The sequence below is a fragment of the Euleptes europaea genome, chromosome 2 (genome assembly GCF_029931775.1).
Source record: "Euleptes europaea isolate rEulEur1 chromosome 2, rEulEur1.hap1, whole genome shotgun sequence".
Lineage (NCBI taxonomy): Eukaryota > Metazoa > Chordata > Lepidosauria > Squamata > Sphaerodactylidae > Euleptes > Euleptes europaea.
Genome location: NC_079313.1, coordinates 7,755,097 through 7,775,810, shown reverse-complemented (window position 1 = coordinate 7,775,810; position 20,714 = coordinate 7,755,097). Strand labels below are relative to the sequence as shown.

Sequence of the window (20,714 nt, the reverse complement as noted above, 5' to 3'; positions counted from 1 at the left end):
GACGTGCCACCAAGTCTCTTCCGATTCATGGCAACCCTACAAATCAATGTCCTCCAAAAGGTCCTATCCTTAACAGCCTTGCTCAGATCTTTATTGGTACCTCGTTGTTTTTATCATTGCATTTGTTGACTTAGCAAAAAATAATAGTTTTCTTTCCTATTTTAAGAGTGTGGGTGTCTACCGGGTATTGGTCCAGGATTAGGATGGAAAATGAGATCTACATTTAGCAAACGAACATACTGGTGAGTCTGTTCACCAGAATCTGATCAGACACGTTTGATCAGACAACCTAGGGCAGGGAGGAGGAGAAAGATTGAGGTGGTGGCTGGAGATCTCCTGCTATTACAACTGATCTCCAGCACATATAAATCAGTTCTCCTGGAGAAAATGGCTGTTTTGTCAATTGGACTCTATGGCACTCCCCTCCCCAAACCCTTGGACTCTATGGCATTGAAGTCTCCCCTCCCCAAACCCTTAGGTCCCTATTCGCCACCGGTGGGAGGTTTTGAGGCGGAACCTGAGGAGGGGGGGGTTTGGGGAGGGGAGAGACTTCAATGCCATGGAGTCCAATTGCCAAAGCCGCCATTTTCTCCAGGTGAACTGGAGATCTGTTGTAAAAGCAGGAGATCTCCAGCTAGTACCTGGAGGTTGACAACCGTACAAACCCTGCCCTCCTCAGGCTCCGCCCCCACAATATCTAGGTATTTCCCGACCCGGAGCGGGCAACCCTACTGTGCTACAGCCCCTTTTGGCAAAAGTAAACCTTTGGCTCAGTGGCGCGGATTGCTACATGCAGTCGCTGGCTCCAGAATCTGATCAGACGCCTGTGACCAGACAACCTAGGGTGGCAGGGCAAGGAGGAGGAGAAAGATTAGAGCCATGATTTCCAGATGCAGTTGCTGGCCGGTGAAACAGACTATTGGTCCATCTAGCTAAGGAATCCCCCACATTTTTTAGTCTGTGGGTACCTTTGGAAATCTGACACAGTGTGGTGGGTGCAGCCACAAAATGGCATCTGCATAGGGTTACTAGGTCTGGGTTGGATAGGGTTACCAACCTCCAGGTGGTGCCCGGAGATCTCCCGCCATTATATTATAAGAAGTTAGATGGTCATCTGTCAACAATGATTATTCTATGACCTTAAGCAGATGATGAGATGGAGGTCATCTTGGCCATCTTCTGGGTATGGAGTAGGGGTCCCTGGGGTGTGTGTGTGGGGAAGGTAGTTGTGAATTTCCTGCATTGTGCAGGGGGTTGGACTAGATGACCCTCGTGGTACCTTCCAACACTTTGATTCTATGATTCCAACTGATCTCCAGCCGACAGAGATCAGTTCACCTGGAGAAAATGGCCGCTTTGGCCATTGGACTCTATGGCATTGAAGTCCTTCCCCTCTTCAAACCCTGCCCTCCTCAGGCTCCGCCCCAAAAATCTCCAGGTATTTCCCAACCCAGAGCTGGCAACCCTTGGGTTGGGATATACCTGGAAATTTTGGAGGGTGGAGCCTGAGGAGGGCGGGGTTTGGGGAGGGAAGGGACTTTAATGGGGTATAAAGCCATAGAGTCCATCTTCCAAAGCGGCCGTTTTCTCCTGGTGAAGTGGTCTCTGTCCCCTGAAGGTCAGTTGTAATCCCAGGAGATCTCCAGCTACCACCTGCAGGTTGGCAATCCTAGCTCAGGGGTTCAGCAATCTCTTCCCCCAACCCCAGGGAAAAAAGGCTGGCGCTTTGCATCTGAAGCATAGGTCTACTTCAACCATTCCACAGAACATGCAAAACAGAAAGGTTCAGGAGAGAATTTCTATAAAGGGAGATATACAGTTTTTATAAGGGAACAGGATTCTGATTTATTGCAATGTTTATTGCGGGGCTAAGTCTTGCTTTCAGGCCCTTGGCGCCTTCCGTCTTTGCAATCCCACTTTCTGCATTGTTTATCATACACCTTGCCTCAGACAGCTGGTTGTTCAGCCTGTAATCTCCGTCCTATCGCATTGTTCTTCGGCCATGTACGGTGTCCGATTGCATCGTGTGGACATTCGGTGACGCACCTGGCGTCTCAGCAAGAAGAGCTGGCTATAAACAAACAAGTCCAGAGCCTGCATGATATAGCTGAACCAGTCTGGGGTGGGGTGGGGGTTAATAGTGCTGGAGTAGGATCTGGGAGACCCGGGTTCAAGTCCCCACGGAAGCTTGCTCAGTGACGCTAGGCCAGTCACAGACTCTCAGCCGAGCCTACCTCGCAGAGGTGTTGTGGGGATAAAACGGAGCAGGGGGGGTGCAAACCACTTCGGGTGCCTGTCAGAGATAAAAGTGGCATATAAATAGGGTTGCTAACCTCCAAGTAAGAGCCCCGTGGCGCAGAGTGGTAAGCTGCAGTACTGTAGTCCAAGCTCTGCTCATGACCTGAGTTCGATCCTGACAGAAGTCGGGTTCAGGTAGCCGGCTCAAGGCTGACTCAGCCTTCCCATCTTCCGAGGTCGGTAAAATGAGCTCCCAGCTTGCTGGGGGTAAAGGGAAGATGACTGGGGAAGGCACTGGCAAACCACCCCATAAACAAAGGGGGTTCCGCACTTTGTATTCCCAGCGATGTATTAAGAGTTCGAAAATGTTATAAAAAACATTGCTTTAAAAGGGTTTTTGGATACCACGGCTTATAAATGGTTGGAACACGTCTTCACAGCTAAAGGGGCTAAACAAAGTGCGGACAGTATTTTTTATAACGTTTTCAAACTCTTAATACATCACTGGGAATACATAGAAAGTGCGAACAGTATTTTTTATAACATTTTCAAACTCTTAATACATTGCTGGGAATACAAGTGCGGTAACCCTCAAAGTCTGTCTAGGAAACGTCGGGATGTGAAGTCACCCCACGGGTCAGGAATGACCCAGTGCTTGCACAGGGGACCTTTACTTTTTAACCTCCAGGTCCTAGCTGGAGATCTCCTATTACAAATTATCTGCAGCCGATATAGACCGGTTCACCTGGAGAAAACGGCCGCTTTGGCAACTAGACTCCACGGGCAGGACTTTAGTGGCTTCCCAACAATTGCATGCTTCCTGTTGTCCTTTTGACAAGACACGGTTGACTTTTCACTTCTCCCTCAAGCCTCTGGGACACGTTCACCCACAGACTGGGTAAAAAAAAAAAGAAGAAGCTTATTGCACTACCTTGCAGATCAGGAGGAGGTGGGGAAGAAATGAAACCAAAGCCTCAAGAGGGAAAACTCTGGAAGTTTAATTGGGAACAGAGCTCTCTCTAAGCGGATAGCAAAAATCCAGGTACGTGTGCTAAGATAGCATAGGGCTCCTCAGCTTGCATCCTCATGGGAGTATACACATTTGAGATTTAGTAGGACCTTCAGTCATTAGGTTAGGGCCATAGTGCCGTTTATCTTTGACAACCTCCAGGTAGTAGCTGGAGATCTCCTGCTATTACCACTGATCTCCAGGCAACAGAGATCAGGTCCCCTGGAGAAAATGGCCGCTCTGGCAGTTGGACTCTATGGCATTGAAGTCCCTCCCCTCCCCAAACCCTGCCCTCCTCAGGCTCCACCCCCAAAAACCTCCCGCTGGTGGCAAAGAGGGACCTGGCAACCCTATCTCCAGGTATTTCCCAACCTGGATCTGGCAGCCTACCAATATTGCAATTTTATGTGCTGAGTAAATCATGAATGATGTATTTCGCATTGTTAAAACAGTAAAATTGCTTTAGGTTTAATAGGATAGTGAGTATTGCATACATTTTAATTCCCCCCCCAAACTTCCCTTTTCCCCCCCCTCCAGAAAAAAAGCGGTTTTTCCCCTTATGGCTTCACAATTTTCGGAAATTTTACATCTCTAGGCTAGAGGTCTATCTTGCAAGGAAGTTCCTATCAGATGTTCCAGTTACAGCTACAAACTCCCAGACGGGGCTCAAGCAAACTGTTCACTCTCGGCCTTAAGTTTCCCTAGCTGGAAAACGAGCACAAGGGCAGAGGTAGTTCTGAAACAGGTTGAGGGAGTTTTGATGCTCCACCTTCCAGATTATAACAGTCATTTCTGTTAGTAAAATTTAAGAGGTCGTGCTCCTGCTTTATGCTTCCTGGAACCCTTTTTTCGCCACTCCTACACATGTAGCCAGCTGGGTGACCTTGGGCTAGTCACACTCTCTCAGCCCCACCTACCTCACAGGGTGTCTGTTGTGGGGAGGGGAACAGAAGGGGATTGTAAGCCGGTTTGATTCTTCCTTAAGTGTCAGAGAAAGTTGCCATATAAAAACCAACTTTTCTTTTATGAATCTGTCTAATCCCCTTTTAAAGCCTTCCCCCCACCAAGTTTTATACTTGTACTCTGCTTTGAGTCCCAGGGAGAAAGGTGGGCTAATATCCCAAAACAAAGGATCTTTTTTTCATTATACTAAAACGTTTTTTGGAGGGGGGACTTCTAAACCTTCTCTTCGGGCATTCTTTCACCATTTAACTCTTGCCACCAACTGAAAGCAGGACTTAAACTAGAGATTCCCCCACGCCTCCCTAATTCTGATGCAGAAAAACAAACTATGCAGCTCCCTGTGTTAAATATGTAATATTTGTGTGGCATGGGCAATGCCAAAGCCCCCAACGTCAAGCCAAGCCACTGGCCCATGGGCCAAAGGGGGTTCTGATATCCTTTTACCGGAAGACCCCAGATCCCATCTGTCAGCACCCCCCCCCCAAAAAAAAACAGAACAACTCATTTGGAATTTTGTTTTTATTAGAAACATTTACAAAATAGTGTTAAACAGGTTTACAGTTGCTATGTACAATGTCTACATGTTTCATTATTATTACTGTCCAGTGTTAAACAGCCCGTAGGGTAGAGGCAGGAAGGAGGAGGGGCACAGAAGAAAAACTGGTAGCATCAATGGATGATATAATTGGGGTGGTGGTGGAAAGAACAGAGGCCAAAAGGCTCGGTTGAGATCGTGTCGGCCTTCGGGCACCAGGAGGAAGGACAAATGTCCGGCTTCATCCGCTGAGCAAAGTTTCAATCACTAGATGAGAAAACGGCCTTTCCTCCTGGGCAGGAAATCGGTGCCCCGAGGGAGGGCAGGGCCAGGCCGCCACGCCAAGCAACGAATCCCTGAATGCCCAGGGTGGTGCAAACCAGCGGACACTTGACAGTACAAAACCAGTCTTGTGTTTGTAGTGTGTGGTAAACAAGGTAGCCCGTGAGGCATTTTCCTTACCCCGGCCTCCCAAAACTGCATTCACGCCAATGGCAAAGAGAAGGTACCACTGAAGGCAGAGCGAGAGGAAGAGACCGCCACCCTCTTTCTCTTCCTGATATCAAGCCAGGGATTCTTACTGCTGATCTGTACCTGCGCCCCACTGGGGGGGGGGGGATCAAATTTACCCGGTTTCTAGCTGAGAACCCCAGCAAAAAGCAATACGAAAGAAGCTAGTCCCCAGAAGACTTGTGGCAAGGAGAGAGGGGGGAGAGAAATCATGCACACAACGTGCACCCTGGCTCATTCCTCTCGGTTTCAAAGTGCTTTTGCGGCTGGCCCCGGAAGGGCAACGGCCGTCCTGTATTTTGGAGAAACAGCCTAGGGTGGCCAGGCGTTCCCCTGGTACTGTGTGTGTATCTTCACATCCCCCGTTCTCTCTCCTGGGAGGAGGAAGGATTGAAGACCTGTAGTGGTAGATGAGACAATTCGGGCCTCCCCTGAAAGACACCCCCTGCCCCCAAGCCGCTATAACAGACAAGGTGCAAAGCAATATACCAATAGGGGAATGGGTACCCAAAGCACATGTACACAGAAAAAAATACCACCATGCAACTGAATGTAATAAATTATATAATTTCCAAAGGTTATTTCTAATTCGACATATAGACTTATAATATTCAAAAACCTTATATCCAAACAATGCAAACTATGCAAGGTCTCACGATTTTATCCTTGTTTTGCATCAGCTTAATCAGAACGTTGCTTTTTATTTTGCTATTTACAGGAGAATCTTGAGCTCGTCTTTTCGTCTCTCTGATTTTATTAACTTAAACATATCAATTCTAGCTTGCAAAAGAATTATACTTAGCAGCAGAATTGAGGTGTTTAAGCTAATAAAATCAGAGAGACGAAAAGAAGCGGCCAAGGTTCTCCCATAAATAGCAAGATAAAAAAGCAACAGAGTTCTGATGAAGCTGATGCGAGACAAGGATAAAATCGCGAGACGTATAGTTTGCATTGTTTGGACATAAGGATTTTGAATATTATAAGTCTGTATGTGGACTTAGAAATCACCTTTTTGAAATTATATAATTTATTACATTCAGTTGCATAGTGGTATTTTTTTCTGTATACATGTGCTATAACAGACAGCGCACAACTGTGCACTGCTGAAACCCCCACCACCACCGGGCATTTCCACTCAAGTCACAGATTCCAAGTCACAAAGGGGACCGAGAAAACGGGCTGGGTGTAAATTCCCCACGGCCCCCCCAAGGCATGGTATGCCGCCTGTCCTGACGACAACGCTATAATGCCGGGGAGCCGACCGGACTCTGAAGCCAAAGAGGGGAGCCTTGCGTTGAACATACGGGAAGGGGGTACGAAGAGCACATGGAAGATGCATCCTTGGAGCTTACAGCCGGGCAGATCCGGCTGTTGCTGCAGATCGCGCAGGGCAATCCACGAAGCTTGCGGCCGACCCTGGGAGCGGACACGCCGACATGCCCCTTGCGCCCCCTTCCCCTCAAGGGTGTAGCAGCCCCAACCCCACCCCTCCCGACTTACACGTAGCTCCCGTTTGCACGGACGCAGGGGCCCTTTCGCATCATGAGCTCTTTCCATGCATATGAGAAAAACCAGGGCTTTAGGACCTGGTAGGGAAGGAAGGACACGTGCCCTTAAAGAGATGGGGGCCTCCTAAAGCACCAGTTGGGAACAAACTAAACCCCGGGGCTTCGGTCGGAGACGCCACCCTAGCCTCGGGGAGCTGAAGGCAGCCAGCAGGCACCCAGGGGGGAAATGATTCAAGTGTTTTTAAAAAAGGACTGCTTGGGAAGGTGGGGACTGTGCCCCCCCACTTCAGAAAACGCAAGAGGTAGGGGATTTTGTTCTCCCCGGCTGGGTTGCCAGTCCAAGAGCCGCAGATGCCTTTGGCTGATGGGCTGCCCCCTTAGTGCACAGGGCTGGGGGGAAAAGAAGGGGGTCAGACCAAATGTTTTTTTTTTTTTAGGAGGGAAGGGGGACTGGCTTTCTCTTCCCCCTCGCTTGCAGGTCAACGTCCCATATTTTGGGAAGAAGCGGCCTAGGGCAGCCAGGCGTTCTTGGTACCGTGTGCGAATCTTCACATCTCCCATTCCCTCTCCTGGGAGGCGGAAGGACTGAGTACCTGTAGCGGCGGAGGAGACAATTTGGGTCTCTAGGTGCCTCTAGGAAGCACGCACTCCCCCCCCCCCAGGCCTCCGAGTTTGACAGACTCTTGAGCACGACCCTTCCGGCCACCCACTGCATAAATGGCCACAGGGCCAAGCCCGAGGGAGCAGGTCGTTCCAGCTCCTGGGCAGGGGTGTACACTGTCTCTCTCTCCCCCCCCCCAAAAATGGGGAGCAATACCCCACCGTTTCCTGAACCTGGTTCTCAAATGTGGTACCGGCCTGAGAAGGCACGCTCGGATAGTCCATGAGAATGGATTCACACATACAACCCACTTGCAAGCATGATCCCAAGGAAGGGGCCTGTTAATCTCTCTCTCTCGCTTTCTGGTCTTTGATGCTCCCCAGCTGACATACGCCCTTCCTCCCAAGACACGCCCAATGACCAACATTGGCCTGCCCCAGACCTCCCTCCTGCGGCCTTCTGGCCATTCATGTCTCCCCCACCCCAACTCCCTCTGCCCGCCTCCCTGGTGGACTCGGCGCTGCAGCCACCCCCTGCAGAAACGTCCTCGAGCTGCGGAATGGGCGAAAATAAATTAGAAGCTTTCTTCTCACGGCCATAAATAAAAAAGGAAGGGAGGAGGAGAAATAGTGCTCTAGAGCCCACCTGTGAGCTGGGCCTCGGGAGAAGGGGGTTTCGGTCCCAGCCTGTGTGCCCAGAGAGGACAGGTACCCCGTCACGGCCCCAGCGGCATCTCCTAACGCCCGGTGATTCCTCTGGACACGGAAGGGGAAGGCAGAGAAACGCCCGTTGCAGGAACACAGGCCGGCTTGCTCTGGAGACCTTTATTGCACTGTGCCAAAGCCGCGAAGGTGAAGCCACCATAGGGAGGGCAAAAGTCACCGCTTCACTTTTGCATCTTCTTTGATCTTCCAGATCATCAGCTCCATGCATGCTCGGGCGTCCTCGCTGGAGTCATGACCGTCCACTGGCAAAACGAGAAAAGGGGACGTTTTAGTTCTGGGGGCAAGTGACGGGTGCCTCATAAGAACATCAGAAAAGCCATGCTAGATCAGACCAAGGTCCATCAAGTCCAGCAGTCTGTTCACACAGCGACCAACCAGGTGCCTCTAGGAAGCCCACAAGCAAGACGACTGCAGCAGCATTATGCTGCCTGCGTTCCAAAGCACCTAATATATTTGGCCTGCTCCTCTGATACTATAGAAAATAAGTATGCATCATGACTAGTAGCCATGGATAACCCTCTATCTCCTCCATGAACATGCCCACTCCCTTCTTAAAGTCTTTACAGTTGACAGCCATCACATCCTGGGGCAGGGAGTTCCCCAATTTAACCATCTGTTAGTTGGCTTTGCATGTGTCTTCTATAAAGTTTGTATCTCCGGTACCTGGCATTAAATTTTAGCGTACATATGCCCCGACCAAATGACATTTATGTCATATCCAGCCCTCGTAACAAATGAGTTCAACACTCCTGCTCTAAACTGAGTCAGCAAGGCTCAACTGAAAGCGGGGAGCACCGCGTCCTTCAACATATCTGCCTTCCAGCCATCATTAACTCTGTACTTAGACGTACAAAGGAACCTAAGCAAAGCCCTGATGGATCAGACCGCGGCCCATCAAATCCAGCAGTCTGTTCACACAGCAGCCAACCAGGTGCCTCTAGGAAGCCCACAAGCAAGACGACTGCAGCAGCAGGCGGGAACGGGTGGGGATTTGGTTCAATTTTTCCTGCGAGAATGCAGGAATTTTTAAAGGTGAAGAATGGGAGACATAGAAACACTACAGGGCAGCCCCTCCGGCCTTCTCCACTCCCCCCTCTCTCACCACTGTCCTGAATGATGCGCTTGAGGTAGTCGGCCATCAAAGTGCGCAGCGCCCGCTTGTAAGGCATGCCCAGCCGATGGGGAAAGACGATGGCCGTGTCCACCACCGTGCTGTGGAGGAGCTGGCAGAGGGAAGACAAAACAACACCCTGGTCATTTTGATGTTACCACCCCCATCTGGCGTTTCTGAGGCTGGTAACGTTTGGAAGAGGTGCATACATAAGTATGTAAGAAAAGCCCTGCTGGATCAGACCAAGGTTTGAACTGTTTGTATATGCATTTATTATTTCTGTAAACGTGTGCAGGCTTAACATGTGTTTTAATTAACCACTGATGAAGGCCCAATAGGCCGAAATGCATTTGGTATGTGGTTACAGAGATCAACCCTAGGAAATGCCATTGTGCTATTTTAATGCTTTTAAATATTTTTAACCTTTAGCACTTCTAATAAATTAATTTTTTTACACACACACACACACACACACACACACACACACACATATATATTTTCTTTCTACCCAACCTTGGGTACCCAGCTTCTGTTTTCAGCTTGGGTTTTATTCCCCTCTTTTTTCTTCCATTACTGGAACTCGGAACCTTTTGCAGTATCAGGGATTTGTGGATTACTCCTATTTTCCATGACATTGAGGAGCTGTCAAGCACCCGATAAGGGTCAGAAAGTCTTGGCAGGCATGGATTTACGAGTCACATTGGGTGGGGCCAAATATTTTTGCTTATGAAATTAAATTCAAAGGTCCTTTGAGAGAAGCTCAGAAAAGGACCTTTGAATTTAATCTTTGAGAGAAACTCAGAAAAAAAAACCTGACAGGGGGTGGGCAGAGCTAGGGAGCTCACTCTTTTCTGAAGTAGGGAGGGAGTCTGTTTTTGGAAACCTGCGTGTCCCGTAGCTGGGTTTGACTCTGGGAACCGGAGGGTTCAGATTTGCCTAAGCCAGGGTTGGGGAACGTCGGGGCCGTTTAAGGCCCTTGAAACCCTTTGTGGGTCCTGGCAGATCTCTAGCTCAGAAGGATCTAAGACTGGCGATCCGCCCCCTTCCGCGGACAGGAATAGCCTCTATTCAAGGCAGATGTGAGTTTGTTTTGCTGAGGAAAAAAAAAACTTCTTTCCCCCCTTGCAGAAGAGTCGTTAGCTATGGAGCTGCTAGGACCGCCCAAGAAACTGTGTTACCCCTTTCCCACCTGGACCATGGAGAAAGATATTTTCTCTGCACTACAAGAGGGCTGGGGGCGGAAGTGGCGACAATGGAGGGGTTAAAGGGGTCAGGGCCAAAATGCGCGTGGGGGGGGAGTTCTTAGCCAGTGTGTCCTCATTTCACCCCTGCAGACAGAGGTAGAAGGAGCTGGCTGTAGAAACTGGTCCCAGCCATGCAGAGCAGGAGCAACTCTGGTGTGCAGCTGGACGGCTATGCCCGGGTGGTGCAAAAGACCATCCTGTGCCACCAGGTGGGCAAGTGCGCCACCGGTTGGATGCCTGCCTGATTGCCCGTGCCGGGAAGGGGTCATCTGGGGCAGCTGCCTGTTGGGGCTTGGTCGGCTAATTTTTAAGTTGATAATTTTGTATGGCCTTCGAATGATGTTATAAATATCCAAATGGCCCTTGGTGGGGGAAAAGGTTCCCCACCCCTGGCCTAAGCAGTTGTGAAACAACTCCTGTGGAGTGACAGGCAGAGACTGGGAGGAAAGGGACCCTTTCTCAGGTCACTGGAAGGGAATCTGGGTAGGAGATATTCCAAATATAGGGTGTTGTTGAGGGATTACTGCCACAAAAGTGGGGTAGATCTATAGAGAGAACTGGGAGAGAGATCTGAGGAGCAATCTCCATCCTTCTTTGTTCTCTGGGGGGGAAAGATCGTATAATCTCCACGCTTCCCTGTTAGCTAGGCAGCAGAGTGAGTAGAAACATCCATGGAAGGTTCTGGGAACGGAACTGAATTTGGGATCTTAATTTAAGAACTGTAATTCTGCACTAAGCCATCTAAAATCTATGACTTCCCCACCTATCGTTTTCCCTCCAAGTCCATCCCTTGTACAGTGTTTAATAAATCTGTTACTTGACTGTTAACTTGAAAAAGTCTCTAGTGCCTCATTTCTACTGAGGTAAAATAGGTAAAGGGACTAAGGAGAAAAACTGTAACTCCAATTGAACATTTTGGCAAGCAGTCTCTCGGTTCGCACAGATCATGATAGATCTCAAGCGCGGGAACTGGTTGGTTTATTTAAATTATTTATTTTTCAGCCGTGTCTAGCATCACTGTGCTCAAGGCCTGCGGGCTAAATGAGCAGTTATCATTCAAGTAAAGATGGTCGCCTCCTTCAACCAGAATGGGCGGCTTTTCGGCAGCTGAGGTGTGCCTCGTGACCCCACCCCACACCGTCACACTGCCCACAACCCCTCCTTAGAGTGCCCACACAGGCACAGGTAGGAAGGGTCCACTTGCCCATTACCTTTAGTGCAAATAAATCGCTCTCCAAGCTGTGCCCGATGAGGATGGTGTCTGCGCTGAACATGTTCAAAAGAACGGCTTGGACGTCTCGCAGTGTTATAGTCACGTCCTCCAGATCTGCCTCCGTCACACCTGAGAATCTGCCAGGGAGGAAGTTGGTACTGAAGTTGGGAGGGGGGAGCAGAAACTTCCACATTCCAACTCAATGCAATGAAAAGATGCTTTGAGCTGAGTAGCGGATGGGGGAGGGTAGGTTGGTCGCCTTGAGAACACCGGTCTCACAGCCTTACAGATCCTGAACTTCCAACAGCCAAGGCATGATCCAAAAGGTTCACTCTCTGATTGGGTCAATGTTAAGAATGACAGGCTAGAAGTGGAACCGAACCCACCCTGTCTCCCCCCCCCCTTACATGAGACCCCAACCTGGGCCGGAAGGAATCAAAAAACCATGAACAGCAGCTCCTGCAAAGGCACAGCAGGCAGCCTCCCTGGTAGAATGGCCTTTGGGGTTCGCAGGAGGTATCTCTCTTGAAACCAGCTTCCCGATACTCGAGCCTCGATTGACGGGGCTGACCCCCCTTCGCGCCTTCAGACCCCCTCACCTGGTGTTGTAGTCCACCACTCGGCAGTCCGGTTTGACAAAGGTGTCGTAGACCACCTTCAGGTCCGAGTTGATCACGGTGACTCGGGTCAGCTCCAGGCCATGCTTGGTGTAACACTATGAAAAGCGAGGGAAGAGGGTCACTGCGGGTCTCTTCGGGGGGGGGGGGGGAGACGGCTGCTCACCCATGCCGAGACGCTGCAACCAAATCTTTCTAAACAGGCAGTTGTTGGCTTCAATGGGGGATTTTCACATTATTTACCGGTTTTTATTTATTGCTTTTACTTACGCACGGAAACCTACCTAAGAGCCCGGGGTACTGAGTGCCCAGGATATTCATGTTTTAAACAGACGGGGGGAAATGGCAGGCGGTTGTGAGTGGCACCACAGAGGGGCGGGTGTGCCCATGTCACCCATACTTTGCCCCAGCCAAAGCAGAAGTCAGGACAGCAAAAAAATATTTGTTTTTAAAGTTTCGTTTCTATCCAGCCTTCTCTTGCACCCAGGATCAAAAAGACAGTACTGGTGGAGTAGCTCTTATCCAGACTGCTTGGGACCAGAAGTGGTCCTTATTTCAGATCTTTACGTGTACTGGAATATTTTGGAATTTTTGCCTAACATAATCAGATGTCTTGGGGATGGGACCCAAATTCATTTATGTTTTATATACAAAATTCATTTATGTTTTATATACACTTTATACACATAGCCTGAATGTCATTTTAAATGATGTTTTTAATAATTTTGTACGCACTGAACACAGGGATACAGGTTGAGTATCCCTTATCCGGACTGCTTGGGACAAGAAGTGGTCTGTATTTTGGATCTTTACGTATATTGTAATATTTTGGAATTTTTGCATATACATAATTATAGAATCATAGAATCGGAAGGGACCACTAGTGTAATCTAGTTCAACCCCCTGCACAATGCAGGAAATTTACAACTACCTCTCTCCCCCCACACCCCCAGTGACCACTACTCCATGCCCAGAAGATGGCCAAGATGACCTCCCTCTCATGATCTGCCTAAGGTCATAGAATCAGCATTGCTGACAGATGTCCATCCAGCCTCCGCTTAAAAACCTCCAAGGGAGGAGAGCTCACCACCTCCCAAGAAAGCCTGTTCCACTGAGGAACCGTGCTAACTATTAGCAAGTTCTTCCTAACGCTTTTGATTTAATTTCAACCCTTTGGTTCTGGTCCGACCTTCTGGGGCAACAGAAAACAACCCAGCACCATCCTCTACATGACAGCCCTTCAAGTACTTGAAGATGGTTATCCTATCCCCTCTTAGTCTTCCCCTCTTTAAGCTAAACATACCCAGCTCCTTCAACCTTTCCTCATAGGGATCTTGGGGATGGGACCCAAATCCGCTTATGTCTTATATACACTTTATACACATAGCCTAATTTTTAACAATGTTTTTTAATGATTTTGTGTACACTGAACCATCAGAAAGAAAAGGTGTAACTATCTCATTAGAATACCTGTACCAGCTGTTAAACAGGAGCAACAACAAACTAACATCGTCTGGCTTTCAGTCTCCACCTACGATGCAGTGTACACAGTATTTTAATTTTTGGGACAGGAAACATTGCAAGCAGGTAGCACAGATCTGCCTGTGTGCCGGCTCGAAGGGTCCGGGCTTTTGGATCCGTCCAGATATAAGGATGTCCGGATAAGGGAAACGCTACTTGTACATACCCAGCCATGAAGGAGCTAGAAAAGATTCTCAAGTGTAAGGATGTTTCCCTGGCCACCAAGATTAAGTTAATTCATGCCGTTGTATTCCCTATTACTATGTATGGGTGTGAGAGCAGGACAATGAAGAAAGCTGATAGGAAGAAAGTAGATTCCTTTGAAATGGGGCGTTGGAGGGGAGGGTTACGGATACCATGGACTGCCAAAAAAACAAATCAGTGGGTTCTAGATCAAATCAAGCCTGAACTGACCCGAGAAGCTAAAATGACTGAGCTGAGGCTGTCGTACTTCGGTCACATTATGAGAAGACAAGAGTCACTGGAAAAGACAATCATGCCAGGAAAAGTTGAAGGCACCAGGAAAAGTTGAGGGCAGCAGGAAAAGAGGAAGACCCAACAAGAGATGGATGGACTCAATAAAGGAAGCCACAGTCCTCAGTTTGCAAGATCTGAGCAAGGCTGTCAAAGATAGGATATTTTGGAGGGCTTTGATTCATAGGGTCGCCATGACCGCACTTAACACGCACACACACACACACACACACACACACACACACACACACAGAACTTCTTCCAGCCAGGTTCAAAGCAGACCCAGACCAGAGAGGTGGCTAAATTATATCCCAGGTGCCCAGGGAACAGAACTTGGGTGCTCCAAACAGAAACAATGCACGCAAGACGAGCAGGTGCCCCGTTTATTCAGTTATGTGAAAACGTGAACGAATTGAGAGCATAATTCCACAGGGGTTCCATTCACACGCCTCTCCCTCCCCCAGTCCTCCGGGCTAAGCCCGGGTACTCACCATTTCACAGTCTAAGGCGTAGATGCCCGGATAGCCCACCGCACTGGGAAGCTTCTCGAAGGTCTTCACAAAGCCCGTCAGATTCTCCTTCCGGCCATCGTGGACGTGTTGCTGGAGAAAAGACAAGAAAGTGAACATAAGAACATAAGAAAAAAGCCCCGCTGGATCAGACCAAAGGCCCATCAAGTCCAGGAGTCTGCTCACACAGCGGCCAACCAGGAGCCTCTAGGAAGCCAGCAAACAAGACGACTGCAGCAGCATTTATCCTGCCTGCGTTCCACAGCACCTAATATCATAGCCACACTCCTCTGATCCTGGAGAGAATAGGTATGTATCATGACTAGCATCCATTTTGACAAGTAGCCATGGATAGCCCTCTCCTCCACGAACATGTCCACTCCCCTCTTAAAGCCTTCCAAGCTGGCAGCCACCACCACATCCTGGGGCAGGGAGTTCCACAACTGAACTATGCCTTGTGTGAAGAAATACTTCCTTTCCTCTGTTTTGAAACTCTCACCCTCCAGCTTCAGCAGATGACTCCGCGTTCTGGTATTATGAGACAGGGAGAAAAACGTCTCCAAGTCCGCTCTCTCCATACCATGCATAATTTTATAGACCTCTATCCTGTCTCCCCTTAACCGCCTTCTTTCCAAACTAAACAGCCCTAAGCATTTTAACCGCTCCTCATAGGGCAGTTGCCTCTTGATCATTTTGGTTGAGGAAGCGACGCTTAGTCCAGAGGGATTTTTAAAAGGGGGGGGGGGAAGCGCGAGAGACTGCTGGCTGACCCGAGGCTTTCCCATTTCAAACAGTTGGAGCAGGGAGAGCCAAGTTTGTAAAAGCCGCCCTGAATAAATGCTCTCTAGATTTCAGGGGAACCCAGACAACGGATCAGGTGAACTTTAGAACTGCTCTAAGTCCCGGCCGCGTGAGAACAGATGGGCGGGGCTGAGGCTCGGGGCTTTCTTTGCAGTGGCCCCCTGCCTGGGGAACTCCCTGCCACATGAAGTCCGCCTAAAGCAGTGCTGCACTCACTTTGGCCACCTGGCAGCCTGGTGATCCCACCACTCCTGAGCAGCAGCTGTAGTGTGTCTCCCAGCCACCGGGCACTAAAAAACAAAAACAAAAGAGAGACAAAGTGAGAAAACTGCTGGCATGCTCACGAGGTTCAATTCCCCACTCCTCCACATGAGCGGAGAACACTAATCTGGTGAACCGGGTTGGTTTCCCCACCCCTCCACATGAAGCCAGCGGGGTGGCTTTGGGCTAGTCACAGCTCTCTTAGAGCTCTCTCAGCCCCACCTACCTCACAGGGTGTCTGTTGTGGGGAGGGGAAGGGAAGGTGGCTGTAAGCCAGTTTGATTCTCCCTTAAGTGGTAGAGAAAGTCGGCATATAAAAACCAACTCTTCTTCTTCATCATCAGTGTTTGGCTCGCGTGGCCCTTTCTTACATGCCGAGGGCAATGCTGATTACCACTGGGGGGGGGGGGTCAGGAAGCAATTTTCCTCTAGGCTAGATTGGCCAGGTTCTCTAGATTAGAGTCCGCCGCTCATGTGGAAGAGTGGGGAATCAAACCCGGTTCTCTAGATTAGAGTCCCCCGCTCCTAACCACTACACCATGCTGGAACTCGAACCCAAATCTCCTCTCCTCGACCCAAGGGTCTGAACACTTCTCCCGGTGAGCGAGCCGGGGTCAGCAAAAAAAACCCCACTTGGGGGTTCACGTTACCCCTTTGCTTGCGCAGCTTCCCCCAGTGGTGCACGCACTCCTCCTTCCTGACGCAGTTCCCGGCCGGCGTCACCATGTACTCCGTCCCGCAGCGGCTGCAAACTCGACAGGAACCTTGAAGAACATAAAAAGGGGGGCTGAAGGGCAAAGATCCCGGTCTCCCCCCGCCCTTGCAGGCATCTGCTTCTCATCTTCTTCTCCTCCGTTTACAAGAAGAGCTTTGGGAACCTGCTCCGACGGGGGAACAAACCCACGGGGGAACAAACCCACTTTGCTTACGGGGACCGTCAGCGTCAAAGAGGGTTCAAGCTTCTCACAGTGTTTTGAATTCGGCATCATTGTGCCACCTTGTGGTGCAACCAAGAACTGCAGCACAGACCTGGACACCAAGGTTGTTTATGCATGGGAGTTGAACCCATGAAACTACCTTATACTGAACCAGACCCTCGGTCCAGCAGTCAGTATTGTCTACTCAGATCGGCGGCGGCTCTCCAGGGTCTCAGGCAGAGGTCTTTTGCATCACCTACTCACCTCTGATCTCACTGGGCGAAGGCACAAAGCCTACATGCACAAGGATGCTGGCCCCTCGAGCCCAATATAATCTGCGTGAACTGTCCACGGCCCCTCAACCACTGAAAGACGCATCAGTCTCCCTTCCGGCTTCTCAGACACCCCCACTATTGGCACGCTTTCAATCCTACTTTCTCAAACACGAGGACTAGCCCCATGTCTTTTCAAAAAGGAAACATTCCCAGGCAGCTGAATTCCATGATCTTTCATTTTCACTCCAATGAACTACAAGCAATTCTCAAGTTTCTAGCCCTGAGGAGTTGTCTCCAATCACATGGCTCGAATTTTCCAGAGGATGGGAAGGGTTCCCAACTTCCAGTGGGCCCCACCCCCCACCCAGCATATCACATGAACACATGAAGCTGCCTTTTCCTGAATCAGACCCTGGATCCATCAAAGCCAGTATTGTCTACTCAGACTGGCAGCAGCTCTCCAGGGTCCCAGGCAGAGGTCTTTCACATCACCTACCTGCCTAGTCCCTTTAACTAGAGATACCAGGGATTGAACCTGGGACCTTCTGCATGCCAAGCAGATGCTCTACCACTGAGCCAAGCCCGCCACACATATCCAGGTGTGGTATGTCACATTAAAGCAGGGGGGAAATCCACACCCGCAGTCCTGTGGCCTGCCACGGCCGGCACACGCACATTTCCCAGACAGGCACAAGGTGGCCCCTTACCGTCAGCCGTCTTCTTCTCTTCCACCGTGAACACGATGGCCCGGCCAGCCTTCTCGGGGCACGGCAGTGGGTAGCCGTTCTCTTTCAGCTGCTCCTCGGTCATCAGGTATTCCTTGAGCCTTCGGAACAAGGCAGCTCCTGGAGACGTGCAAGGAAAGAGAGATGTGGAAACGGCTGGGACTCCTGCGGGGACACGCGCGATGGGCCCTCGACCAAATGAGGCCCCAGCTTCCGGCCTTCTCACCCGCCAAACTCTTTGCACGGGGTCCCCAACCTTTCTGATCCGGAAGGCAGCTTTGGAATTCGGACCTAGGGCGGTGGGCGCAGCCACAAAATGGCTGCTGTGGGAGGTGGAGCCAACCACAAATGGCTGCCGCAGGAGGTGGAGCCAACCACAAAAGGTCTGAATCCCCTTCCAGGTGGCCCTTGCTTGGCAGTACCAGTCCACTCCTATACGCAGCACTGTAAGGTGGGGGGGTGGAGAAGGAAGTGAAAATATTTAAGCCTTCCCCCACCCACCACCAAATGTGGCTCAGTCATGTCACCTCCCCCCACCCCCCGCTTCACTGTCAACTAGACTGAACGTAGACATACAAACGTCTTCGAATATCATTCCCACGTTTTCATCACGGCACCAGTTAACAGAAATATCTTCTGTTTAATTATCGGATTGGGGCCTTCAACAAATGCTTGTTCCTTGGCCGCATCTCTCAGCACCACACAGGGTGGCTCCTACGAAGTCCATGGGATCAGCTCACAGCCCCGCTTCCAGAAAGCCAGCATAGCCATTTCTATGCCCCTTCAAGTAATCGATTAAGCCCATTCTGTTGTGGTAGTTTATGGGGGGTTTTTTTCATGTAAAAGAAGGCTCAGTCTTTAGACGATGCCATCGGGTTTAATCTGGAGTGTTTACAGATCGAGTTACTTTTTGAACGCACACATGAATGCATGAAGCCTTATACTGAATCAGACCCCTGATCCATCAAGGTCGGTCTTATCTACTCACACATAAAAACATAAGAAAAGCCCTGCTGGATCAGACCAAGGCCCATCGAATCCAGCAGTCTGTTCCCACGGTGGCCAACCAGGTGCCTCCAGGAAGGCCACGAACAAGACGAAAGCAGCAGCATTATCCTGCCTGTGTTCCACAGCACCTAATATAATAGGCATGCTCCTCTGATCTTGGCGAGAATAGGTATGCGGAACCCAAAGGGGTTGAGCTAAACACTGTCTACTATAACAAAAAGTACATTTTTTGACTAAAACGAGACTAGACACGTTTCGGCCCTTTAAAGGCCTTCTTCAGTGGTCATACATGCATAATTTTACAATACACATCCCGACATTTACACAGACGTCATACAAGGTAAAAAAAATATATAAAAGCCTATTATTCTGTGTGCCTTTATATAAAAATATTTAGTCCATGTGTCTTAAAACATGACTTACGGCTCACACCTTGTAAACAGTTTCCAGCATTTCAGGATGTGTATTACATCAACAAACGTTAAGAAATTTTGGTCATTGTATGTACTAACATCAACTGTATACGTGTTGGTAGTATTTGTAAACATTTCTGGGCTTTTTAGGAAGCCTCATTTTAGGCCCTGTGTTTTTAAATACAATTGTGCACAATATATAATAAAATAAATGTATTTTTTTTTTGTTACAGCAGATAGTGTTTAGCTCAACCCCTTTGGTTTCCTCTAACTTTTAGGTTGAGTTCCCCCCCCCCCCGCTTTTTCTTCAGTTGAGAATAGGGATGCATCATGACTAGTATCTGTTTTGACTAGTAGCCCTGGATTGCCCTCTCCTCCACAAACATGCCCTCTCCCCTCTTCAAGCCTTCCAAGTTGGCAGCTGTCACCACATCCTGGGGCAGGGAGTTCCACAATTTAACTATGTGTTGTGTGAAGATACACTTCATCTGTTTTTAATCTCTTACCCTCCAGTTTCAGCAGATGACCTCTCATTCTGGTATTATAAGAAAGGAAGAAAAGTTTCTTCCTGTCCACATTCTCCGTACCATGCATTATTTTATAGACCTCTATCATGTCTCCCCTTAACCACCTTCTCTCCAAGCTAAACAGCCCTAAGCTTTTCAACTGGTCCTCATAGGGACTGGCAGCAGGTCTCCAGCAGAGGTCTTTCATGTGACTTCTGACCTGGTCCTTTAACTGGAGCTGCTGGGGATTGAATCATGTACCTTCTAATGTGCCAACCACCGAGTCATGGCCCTTTCCTAGTCATCCACTGTTCCATGCCACCACACACACCCAGTTGAAAGGAGGGACAAAGAGGAATGAATGACCCCCCCAACTGAGCGAAACCCACCTGGAGTCACCCCGTGAGCTACAAAAAGAGGGACGCACCTGTCAGGTCCTCTGCTTGCAAGCTGGTGGAGCGGTTGAGGGAGAAGCTGATCTTGGTGGCCAGTTTGCCACCCAGCATGGCTTCATGGGACACCACCTTCTGGTTGTTGGGCTCTGGAAGAGGGCGCAAGGGGGAAAGGAAAGAGTCAGACGTGGCCAGCTGCGTATCACGCAAGAGGAGTCTCTTCAAGCCCCAGGTGTAGTTTTGCTAAGGTGAGCCGAGGCCCGAAAGACGAGTACATACTGCTCGTGCCCCGGGAAGGGCTGGGCAGCAGGCTCCGAAGCTTCTTCAAGGTGTTCACCGCCACGTTCAGGTAGATGTTCCGGCTGGTGCTGCGTTCGTAAGCCACCTTCTCCTCGGACAGAGCCTGCGAAGGACACCGGTATTAGAGAATCATAGAGCTGGAAGGGGCTGGACAGGCCATCTAGTCCAACCCCCTGCTCAATGCAGGATCCGCCTAGAGCAGTGGTTCCTAAACTTTTCAGGCCGCTGCCCCCTTGGTTCCACAAACGCAACCCCGGCACCCCCTACCCTATCCTATAAAAAGCATAATTCAAAACAGGGGTTTGCAGGACGTGCTAAAGACGACAATAACAACAAAA

At 49.6% G+C, this 20,714-nt stretch overlaps 1 protein-coding gene across 1 annotated transcript in view; it reads right to left on the bottom strand.

Moving 5' to 3' along the window:
- Window positions 1-8,242: 8,242 nt before the first annotated feature.
- REXO1 (RNA exonuclease 1 homolog) overlaps window positions 8,243-20,714 on the bottom strand; it is a 50,925-nt gene continuing 38,453 nt past the window's right edge. Inside the window, 10 exon segments of the mRNA XM_056845058.1 lie at window positions 8,243-8,331; window positions 9,192-9,312; window positions 11,656-11,794; window positions 12,257-12,372; window positions 14,761-14,871; window positions 15,796-15,869; window positions 16,491-16,604; window positions 17,740-17,877; window positions 20,112-20,225; window positions 20,356-20,479. Coding sequence (XP_056701036.1) covers window positions 8,243-8,331; window positions 9,192-9,312; window positions 11,656-11,794; window positions 12,257-12,372; window positions 14,761-14,871; window positions 15,796-15,869; window positions 16,491-16,604; window positions 17,740-17,877; window positions 20,112-20,225; window positions 20,356-20,479 — 1,140 coding nt within the window.